The sequence below is a fragment of the Priapulus caudatus genome, unplaced genomic scaffold, assembly GCF_000485595.1.
Source record: "Priapulus caudatus unplaced genomic scaffold, Priapulus_caudatus-5.0.1 Scaffold19, whole genome shotgun sequence".
Classification (NCBI taxonomy): domain Eukaryota; kingdom Metazoa; phylum Priapulida; class Priapulimorpha; order Priapulimorphida; family Priapulidae; genus Priapulus; species Priapulus caudatus.
Window position 1 is genome coordinate 24,669 of NW_014577080.1, and position 10,763 is coordinate 35,431.

General features: G+C 45.9%; 1 protein-coding gene across 3 annotated transcripts; it reads left to right on the forward strand.

The window, feature by feature from the left end:
- The first annotated feature begins 1,980 nt into the window (after positions 1-1,980).
- Positions 1,981-3,725, forward strand: LOC106811477. 3 transcript variants are annotated; one of them, XM_014815126.1, is made up of 4 exons: positions 1,981-2,101; positions 2,346-2,617; positions 2,935-3,086; positions 3,239-3,725. In XM_014815126.1, exons 2-4 carry the CDS (start codon positions 2,515-2,517, stop codon positions 3,527-3,529), a joined length of 546 nt encoding a protein of 181 aa, XP_014670612.1. In that variant the 5' UTR covers positions 1,981-2,101; positions 2,346-2,514; the 3' UTR covers positions 3,530-3,725. The 3 variants fall into 3 exon arrangements, 2 of the variants coding, with proteins under 2 accessions (XP_014670612.1, XP_014670604.1); XM_014815118.1 differs by having other exon boundaries at positions 1,981-2,617; XR_001394148.1 differs by lacking the exon at positions 3,239-3,725 and having other exon boundaries at positions 1,981-2,617; positions 2,819-3,186.
- The last annotated feature ends 7,038 nt before the right edge of the window (positions 3,726-10,763 follow it).

Here is a 10,763-nt window from a genome sequence, read left to right on the forward strand (position 1 = left end):
CTGCTATATGGTCATTTATGTCAGTATTAGCGTAGCACACATCGAGAGTTTACCAACTCATACGCCGCTAGTGGGATACCTACAGCAAGCCTCAGGGCCTTAGCTATGACAAGAGCGCTGGAAAGAAAATCTGGCGCCGCTTGCGAGTCGGGATCATGAACGGACAATTGTGACGTGACGTAATGCGCTCGTAACAGTTGGTCAACTTGTGATTGTGACCTGATTTATTTGTTAGACTTGATATTTGTGTGTTCAGCAAAAAGATCTAATAGCTATCAATAAGCTATCTAAAGTGTCAGTCCAGGGTAGAGATGTTCCTCATCTCAGCTGGCTCTTTGTGATGTTTTTCACTGAACAAATAACCATATTATAAACAAGTATTATATAAATAAATCCAAAAGAAATTTTGGTGTGCGAATATATAGACCTGTGTTTTAACAGTCTACTGTTTTGACCAGACGGCCTTCGTCGTTGAATTGGAGCAGTTTGCTGCCCATTGCACGAGGATCGCATCTGCCCAGTTAGGTACGGAGACTGGCTAGAAATGCCTCCCAATTTTGTTCGCTACTAGGCCGCTTTATTTGCTGTCAATTAACGGAGTTTTTTTGTTCACATTGTAACAATATATAGCGCTCATGCGTAGCTCGTTGAACTGCTGAGTTTTAGAGGATCCTTATATATAGGAAACAATACAACCATCGTCTTCGGTCTATTCCGTAATAAATCCATAAATATCAATTGTCTTATTCTGCTATTTCTATCTCTGCACGAGTATACACTTAGTCACTCAACTAAAATATTCAACATGGTGGCAGACAGTGCCTAAACTTGGTGAAGCAGTGGGAAGCTTGAACTTAATGTTCCTATAGAATTCACGTGAAATTTCCGTCGAGTGCTCCCGAACTCGGTAGGGCCAAGGATAGCGAACATGGGTCCAGATAAACCAAATGGTTGCGTGTACTCCGTGAATTCTACAGGCACCTATATATATATTAATATATGATATCTAACCACTCGGATCCCCAATGCGGAGCCATTGAATTGTATCACAGCTTACGAATACTATCTATTAGTATTACTACAAGTACATCGCTTACAATACATTACTAGTACAGTTTACTGACTAGCTACTACTGTGACTACTAGTACTAAGAAGTACAGGACTACTAATACTACGTACTATACTAGTACACGGGAGCTAATAATGACAAACTGTGTTACGCGTTAGCAGTTGTATTATCAACAATCTTAATCTGTTCTTGGTGTCAACAGTTTATCAGCACTTGGCAACACCTCCTTTCGGCAACGCTTCTCTAGTATCCCGTCTCATCTGGTTGAATTATTCTATTTCTACTCAACGCACAAACAGAAACAGGGTCTTTTATCAGCTCTTGAAAGCTTTCATGTCAATGGTTTGCTTCCGTCAAAAGTGACTGGCACTCGTTGGATGGCGCACGTTGTACGGGCCCTCAAGAGTTACTTCAGAAACTATCCAGCATATGATGCTCACCTCTGCACTACAAGCCACGAGAATGCGAAGGCTGGAGGACTGGCAAAACTGTTGCTAGATAGACATCTGCTTGCTTTCATGATACTTCTAAAAGTAATTTTCTTTACCTCAATCTAAAATTATGTTGTGAAGTCATGACTGTAGAGTCCACAAGGGGAGGGGGGTGTCTGGCATCTCACTCTCACTTTACAAAAATCTTTAATTATGTAATACTAATAGTAATTGTAATACTATCTGTCCATATCAGATAGCAGTGAAAAAAATACACGGGGGCTCGGGCGATTTATCCCCGAAATGCCAGAAAGAGACCCGGAAATGTCTAAAAGAACCCCCGTAAATTTGCATAGAGTTCAATGCAAACCAAATTTTAGAGTGCTATTTTCATGCACGCATGCTTGAAACGTAGCCCCCGAAAAATAAATTTTATTTTTTCCCTGTCAGATAGTTTACTGAAATTACATTTTACATGATCTGCTTGAACCACTGGCGAGATTATCTCTCAAACACCAACAGAATGTGGTAACTCTTGCAGAGGTCCACACCTGCATGGACAGTATCTACCCTAGACCTCCTTCAAGAGTACAAAACAAGGTACGTATAATTAGTACCATAGTTAAGTTCTAAATTGTTAGAGGTCATTTATTATGCATCTGAAATTTAATTACGGACTTCTATGAAAACCTGAACATTTACTTCTTGTAGAGACAATGAGGCTCTTAAGAAGCTATTAGAAGATGGCTGTTATCAGAATGTTCTGACCAAAGGTAGCTTCCCCAACATGAGATACAAGCTTACAGCGGCTGTGACAAGCAGATTTTCTCTTCATGCTTCTCAGACAGGTGTTATAGAGGCTACTCGGATATCTAACTTCAGCTGCTGGCCGGCACCAGACACAGATTCTATTGCAGGTAGAAATTTTGTAGTTAAAAACTATGACATGGACTGCAACTTTCACTGCAACAGTGCAGTAATTCTCTTATGCTACTAAATTAACTTGCATCGTCATGTATTCTTTAGAATATGGAGACCATGAGGTAAAATCAATTCTGCAGCACTTCTCGAACACACTCAAACAAGCAGGCATTGATGACAGTGACACAGCGCTGAGTGAGTAGAAGCATCTGAAAAAGCTTATATCTACAAACGGTTTGTGTATTTAAAAATATTTATCACATGTAATGTTTGACAATAAGACTGGCTAGTAATGTAATGTTTTGCAACAAAAAACAGTAGTAACAGTGAGTTTGTGAGAGAAGCTTTTTAATACATACTATTTCAGAAATTTTGTATTTTTTCTCTTGTTAACAGACATGAAGGCCATCTGGAATCTTTAAAGTGGGCAACTGTTCATTCTGGGTTTCCAGCGTTTAAGGCCATTCTGATGATAATGGATTTGTTGTTATGGTTGCCGCCAACATCTGTAGCATGCGAAACATCATTCAGTCAGATGAAACTGATCAAGACAAGCAGGCGAGCTAGCATGAAAGAGTCCACTTTAAATAACTTGATGTTAGTCAAGCTGGAGTCTCCTCCAGTTGCAGACTTCAGCCCTGATAAGGCAATTGACATGTGGCTGGTAGGTAATTGCATCAATAATTGCAACCTTTTTTTCTCTTTCAAATTCAGTTTGCAATGTGGTCCTTGTCAGCTTGAGTTTTTGTGGATTATTTAGTAATTACGCTACGTTAAATTAATTATTATTATGTTATATAATAATTATATTTGCAGGCAGCACCTTTAGCAACCAGGAAACTGAATTACAGACGGAGGTCCAAGGCAACCTTGGCACAGAAAACCAAACCAGATCTACATGTAGGAGCACAAGCAGAAGGATCGGCAAAAGGGGATATAGTCCAGCCTGAATTTGAAGCCGCAACAGATTCTAATATTGCTGATATAGAACTGGAGACAGATACTGATAGAGATACTGATACAGATAGCAGTGATAACAGTGACGAAGACTTTTCTGCATATAATAAAGCTTTGATGATGATGGAGTGTTTCAGATCAAATAAATAGTTCAAAATATGTGAATGTTTTAATGTTTCAATATTTTTTTGGTCCCGTAACATATCATTCGGTCTGGTAAAAATATATTTTTTACTGGACCGAATGTCCAGTAAAGGATTTTGTCTTTTGGCGAAGACTGAACCTCATCGTCAGCGAGTCCCTACGTTAGTCCATCACGAACGGCAACAGTCAAAATTGGGTACAGTTGTTACTGCTATACTCCCATATTAAACGTCCTATTTTGGAGCACGCCAGTCGACGTAATTTTGAGCCACGGCAATTTTTTGCCAAAAATGGGAATTGCCATTAGTCAGTTCAGGTTCAACGGATTTTGCTCATTTTTGGTATCTATATAATAATTTGAGTAGTGTCGTTCTGTTTGTTCCTGTTGAAAATTTTCGTGCTTCATTCCTACGCATCAGGTTCGATTCTAACACTTTGCTTTTTGTTATTTATTGGGTTATAGGTTAAAAAAAACATATTTAGAAAATCTAATGGAAAATCTCCTTGGAAAACATTGGCAACGATTCAGTTCACTTCCGCTAGGTACGCTGGTTTGTTAGACATTACAACACGCAACCACAGGCTAAGGGATACAGTAGTCCCTGTCAGCGTAAACCTTGCAGTGGATTCGCGCCAGGGGCACACGGCTTGGCTGTGGAATCAAAGTCCCCCCACCCTGCACGCTCGCACTTCAGCGGCATATCTATAATCTATCTTATCAATCTACAGTGTATCTATTTTTCTTATCTATTCATCTATCGCTATCTTATCTATTCCATGCCTCTAATCTATCTATCATTCATCAAATGTGAACCTGTGACGTCTTGAACCTTTGGGTGAAAGGCACTTCAAAATCAATAGCGGTTCCACGCCCCTAAGCGGGTCCACTTTGGACCAAGTTTGAAGTTTCTACCTCTGAACGTTGCAAAAATATGCGAGCAACAGAGCAGGAATCTCACCAAAGGAAACGACATCTTGGTCTACGTCATAGCAGCTGCCACACGCACAGCCGCACGACGCTTTCAAGCGAGACAGCAACACGACTCAAGCATACCCTACATTCGCGCAGCGAAGCACTTTTTAAGCAACAGCCAAACAATTCAACACCACACGCAAGGCAAAAGCCAACCGCGCCAGCGGACAACACAATGCCGATGTAGCCGCAGTCCACGGCACGCTCAACCCGTAGGGCGGGAGCGATATTAAACCATTTAGGCCTGGCGAAGCCGCTCTTGCTACAGTATTGTAGGGAGAACTCGGCCAGGCAGTGCTCTGCTACGCGCGCTTAGCAGACACCCGTTAGTAGGCACGGCAAACTGAGCGGGGCAAGCATCAAAGTAGGCAGCTTATGCTCACTCTGACAGGGGTTGTCGTATTAACCACTTCAACAGGGATATACCTGTGGCAGCCCCAAATTAACAAAAGGGAAAAAATTATCAGACCGTCAGCTGTGCTGTACAAAGTATTTTTTTATAGGAGTTTTACTATTGTATTAATCTAAGAACTGGCTTCACGCTAGCGTAAATTGTCACAGCTCGCATGAACAGCAATGTACTGCCCGGGACAGTTAATGACTCATCTCCATTACGTGACCAATTCGAGTCTACTAACAGTCGCAGACCGCCGCTTTAGCTAGGCCGAAACTGAGGGCAAGGCGCGCGCCAAGGCACAGAGAACAGATCAATAGGCATATTAAGCAGGCTGAGCAGCAGATGGCTCCGGTAGCTGCATTATAGGTCTCTCCAAGCCTATAAATTCTGCGCAAGCGCAAAGGGCACAATGGACTTAGAGGAAGGTGTGTACTCAGAAGCTCGTTTTAAGGTTATAGCACATTGAAAGGCGCAGCAGTCTACCCGCGCGGACAGAAAATTTTTTATGTTATGCGCTCAAAGGGATCCTTGTATTATTGTCTGTTCGTATCAAGTCGAACTCTTTAGTGTCACGCTCTAAAAGAGGCTTAATGAATGAATCGCGGCGGCCGGATTTTAGAGAAAGGATCTCAGGGCATCACAGAGCTCCAGCAGCAGGCGAGGGCGCAGGCGAAGCCTGGGCTCCAGCGAGGTACACCGGCAGAGCGAATGATGCCGCGCGCGGAGGCGGGCACGCATCTTGCGAGATGTCGAGCAAGCCATGAAGCACTCAGGCGCGTAGGGGATTTGACTATTTAAAAGACAAAATTACTGCAAGCAATTAGAGCAGGGCTAGGGTATGTGCGCCGACTCAGCTACTAGTTCGATGACTGCTATAAGCTAGAAACACGCACGAGAGTAACGGCACACAGCTCCTTTGAGGCTGTTCGACACTGTCTGGTCGTATTGTACAAGATTATGCATGACAATGGGACTCCTTAATGCAAAAGTCTCTTGCTAGGCAGAACAATTCATGATTTATAGAGTACGTTACGCTCTATAGCTATTTATTTAATCTTAGTACTGGGACTATAATAGGACTTTATGCCGGGTAAGGGAAACAATCGCAAAAGCCGGGTATGCGCACTCTACCGTCAGAAATTGTGATTCATTTTAGCAGGTTCACTCTGGACCATAGTCAGATAGCGCAGCGAAGGCCTTCGCTACGAATCGACCACGGTCAGGAGACATGGCGCGTCCGTCAAGTGCCCGAGGCCGCTTGCGTGCGTCGTCGAGCACGCTTGGAGCAGCAAGGCATCGGTTCAGTGCAAGGCAGGCAGTACCTTGGACTCTTGAACGTACCGGGGGAACTCGGATATTCGCGATGGCGGTTCGGGGGTTCAGCGGTATCGCATCGTCTAAAATCGTGAGATTGGGAATGATCTACGGTTTTACAGCGTCGCGCTCAACAGCGTCAGAGACAGCGTGCAAGAATGTCAGAAGAATAAGGGAAATACATCTCCCGTCGCTACCTCCAGCGTTCAGAGTGCGCATATGGAAGTCAGGAAATGCGCTCTTGACGGGCCACAACTGCGTCAACGAGACTCGACCGTCGCTAGTGACTAGGGCTCACGGAACATGTCATGTCAACATTGAGCCTGCATTGTAGGAGACACGCTCCGGCTCGGCAGGCTGCTGCCACCGAAAATTGGAGGCTAGCACAGGCGACTCCAACACGTGCGATCGGCACACTAAGAGAGCACCATACACGGTGCACCACAACGCGGCATTTGGGTCCTTCATCTACGTACGGAAATACAATCGCTTTTATTTCGGGCCGCACTCATCGCCACAGGTTAGGACGTGTCTCTTTCTCTTCGCACCACTATTCGCGCGCATTGTCATTCAGCCCCTTCACGGACCCGTCACCAACGGTAGCGTCATCGACCGTACATTTTAAATATTCTTGAGCGCCAGGTAAGATAACGAGGCCCAGAGCGGACTCTGGCGCAGCAACTTTACGACCTTCTATGGACTATTCGTTCCGTGGGCTGGTGCTACCTAAGCGGCATAGCGGGTACACGGCGTAGGCGCTTGCTTTAATTACACGGCAGATCTGCCGTGCGCGACACTTGCGTGCCACACGGGCGCACGCACCTCCTCCCACGGCAAGCGCACCGGCTCACACTACCCACCGCGCATCTCGTTTCGCTTTGCCCAGTGCTCCCCACACACGCGCGCCGCCCCCATTTTAGATTCGGCATCTTTCGTGGGAGTTTTTTATAGCGTAGGAGACCAGTACAAACCTTTCTCATCTTCTGGTCTCATCTCCTGCCAAGCGCACACATTGCAGGACATGGCAGGCAGGCCACACACGAGCACAGGGAAGAGCAACCGGCAGCTCATCGCGTCGTCCTTGTGCTAGCTGCAGCGCGGACCCGCGGCGGATACGCGACTCGACACCGTAGTATGACGGTGTCACGCACTTAAGCAAGACGGTCAATGACACCACCGGGCGTTACAGCAGGACTATTCATTCCAGGGACACGATGTTTATCTCTGAGGCAATTTGAGAGACGCAACTCACTACAAGGACTACGCTTTTGATGTTGCGCTCGGCGGGTCGTAGCGCGCTACGTCTGCACACGCTGGTGTGTGTCTCCACACGGACGCCCACACGCCCACACCGGCAACCGGGCACACACTCCACGAGTAGCCATCACCGCTTCTAGCTTAGGGTCCACAAGTGTTGTGCAGGCAGCGGAGTGCAGCGGGTCGGCAAGCACGTGGCGCGTGGCATTGACAGTAGCATTTAAGCCTGTAGGGAGCTTTAGTTTCATGTGGGCGGGCAGCGTTATGCCGCAGCATTACTCAAGCACGCGCATAGCCCACACAGCAGTCCAGCAGTGAGTGAGTTCAGCCGTAGCGCCTGCGAGCAGGCAGCAGGGCGCGCCAGGACGCAGCTAGCGAGCCGGAGCAGCACTGCGTTGGAAGCTTCATCGAGCACGCCAGCGAGCTTAATGCAGACCCGCATAAACTGCTCTGTCGGGCGTCAATGACATTTGCTCTCTCTGTGGGTATTATGACGTGCGGTGTGTCTGTTACCTAATATTAGTTGATCGGATCGTCCAACTACACTACACCGAGGGTGCCGGATCACTTACGATCATGCGCAGACGTCTGTATGCACGCTCCTGATATCGAATGAAATCAGAGATGATGAGTCTGGCACTTCAACTATCCAGTGCGGTCGAACGGTTCGATATTCTCTCTCGGCGTCTACTGCGTATGTAGGAGTGCGGGCCTGCAGAAGATAGGCGATCTTGTCCGGCGTGCAATGGACACGGACGCTCGTACTTACAGTGTCGCAACAAGATAGAGTGTGTTTTCGGGTACACGCGCAGAGAGACATGTATGCACGTGGTGTGTCGATTAGCTACTAGTGCTCGTAAGATACTCGCCGGCAGCTCGTGTATGTTCCGCTCACATAACTGAACTATATTGGACTCGAATGTATCACCCTGAGTTCAGTGAAGTCATCGGACGTTAGTGTAGCTTGTGCCGGGGGAGTGTCCCGGGGGGTTCGCTTTCCAATTTGATAAGCACGGCGTGCTGTCTTCATACAGTATTGACTAGTCTCGGGTGTGACGCGGAATAGTTATGACCGGTAGTAGGCTGTCTTACTCATATCGTATATAGTTGTCTCTAATGCAAGTTTCTCTGTGAGAAATTTCTATATTACTGTACCCACTTTGACGCAAAATCTTAGTTCGGCGTGCTAGCCCATGATCGGTCGTCACGACTAGTCCGCCTGTCCTTCCGCCTGCGGATTCGTTTAAAGGTGCTGAGCTCGTCAGGCGGTAGGAGAGTCCTCTCGGCTTTCGCTCGTCGTCAGCTTGGTGCGCCATGACGGGGGAGAAGAAATCTTTCGCTGCGACCTAGCTGCATCTCGAGTCGCCACAGGAAAAATAAGAATTTATCCAAAACTGAGCGCCATAATAAAAAATGTTGTTTTTTTGCCCTCACCGGACCTTTACAGCCGCCAGAGAATAAGGGAGTGCTTGATCAGCAACATACACTTGGTGCTATTAGAGCCCTTTTCACTGAGAAGGTTTTTTTCTCTATAAAACCGTTTTCCTTGCTATTTGCTGGCGCATAGCCTCCGCGGCATCGTGATGTACGGTTGAGAAACTCCTGCCTTCCGCTAGGCAGTACGGGAGAGCTGATAGCACATTCCTGGTTACGGAATATCTCCTTGTGCCTTGTTTGGCTGCGGCTCAGTCGGTTCGGAACTGAGTGAAGGTAAGGTGTGGCCTGCTAAGCCGGCGCGCTCGCCATCTATGTGAGATTCGCATTTGGCACCTGGTTCCGACTGGAACAGTCCTTGCGCGCGGATGTCACTGTTCTCGTCATTTATATACCCGTATTGGTGTATGGCGCAGGAAATCGGGCATGTCCGTTAGCACCGGCTCGGTCGATTCACGATGCGGACGCAACGTACTCAGAGGCGACGAAACTAAGTCCTTCTGAATCGACATGGATTCTCGAAACACGCACTTGGACAAGAAACAAACTCATTTCACTGCTTGAATCCTGCGAATCGCAGTTAAAATTCGGTTTTGCGGAGCACAAATCTCAAACAAAGAAATCACATTCAATGTAGAAAAAAGAAAATGCAACATTCTCGTCTGGCTATATTTTAATTTAGATATTAAATAACAGTTGATTATGGATGCTTTACTCTGTATCTGCACTTAGATCATATATGATATTTTCCATTATCTACTTCAATAGAGCAAACACTATAGTCGTCGCTAAGAAGATATTTATTATTTGGCACGTTAAGATTCAGTCTCTCTTTAGACTTTGTGACGATGTTTATATTGCCATCGTGTATGTCGTGGGTTGCGCTGGCCTCGTGTCCTTCCTTCTCTCTCTCTCTTTCTCTCTCTCTCGCTTCTCTCTCCTCTCTCCTCTCTCTCTCTCTCTCTCTTCTCCCTCTCTTTCTCCTCACCCATCCGCACTCTCGCTCTCTCCACTAATCTCCACTCGCTGTACTTCTCTCGTTCGCTCTACTCAGCTTTAAACTCTCATTCGTGCTACATACTTTGCTCTCGTAACACCGACATAACACCACACAAGTTGATCTAACAACACGAACTAACTCTTATACTCACTCGACATACTATTGCTAATCAACACTAGTCAAATGCACAGAATTCAATATATTAACTGACTGCACTAGGCCAACACTCAAACACAGGCTAACTGACTCCACCACAACAGACACAACACCCTAACACGAAGACACGGTAGGACGACCATTGAGTGAATTGGATTAAATAGCTGATTTGTAGAACAAGAAGGCGCCCCCCTCTTAAAAAAGGGGCAAGCCACACTTTTATCAACGCTGATGGGTCGGGGTGAGGGCATGAAAGCAAATAGAAATTGTTAAGGTGGTGGCGGGCTGATTATTCTTGTGGTGATTCTGATAGAGCTATTAACCATAATTGCAGTAACATAAATATTACATAAATGAATACTCGCAATGGGGTACAAATTTGAGAGTAAATATAGACTAAAGAATAGGTGGTCGAAAATTGCCTGGCACTAGAAGCCTCGCGATAGGAGTTTCATGCGAAGTACACAAAACTCTCCACTGTTTGTTGTGTTCGTTGTTTGGCTAGAGTGCGATTGGCTGTATTGAAAACCTCATTTGGCTGAGGGTGGAGATAATTTTCCCATGGCGGTGATGTATCGATGGATCTGCAATTCGCGAATAGAGTGTATTTTTCAAATGCCGATTGCTCACGATTTTTTTTTATGAAATCGGCATGTTGATTTCGGATGCAGACTCCGAGTGAATTGCGCGAAGATTAATGTTAAACGGA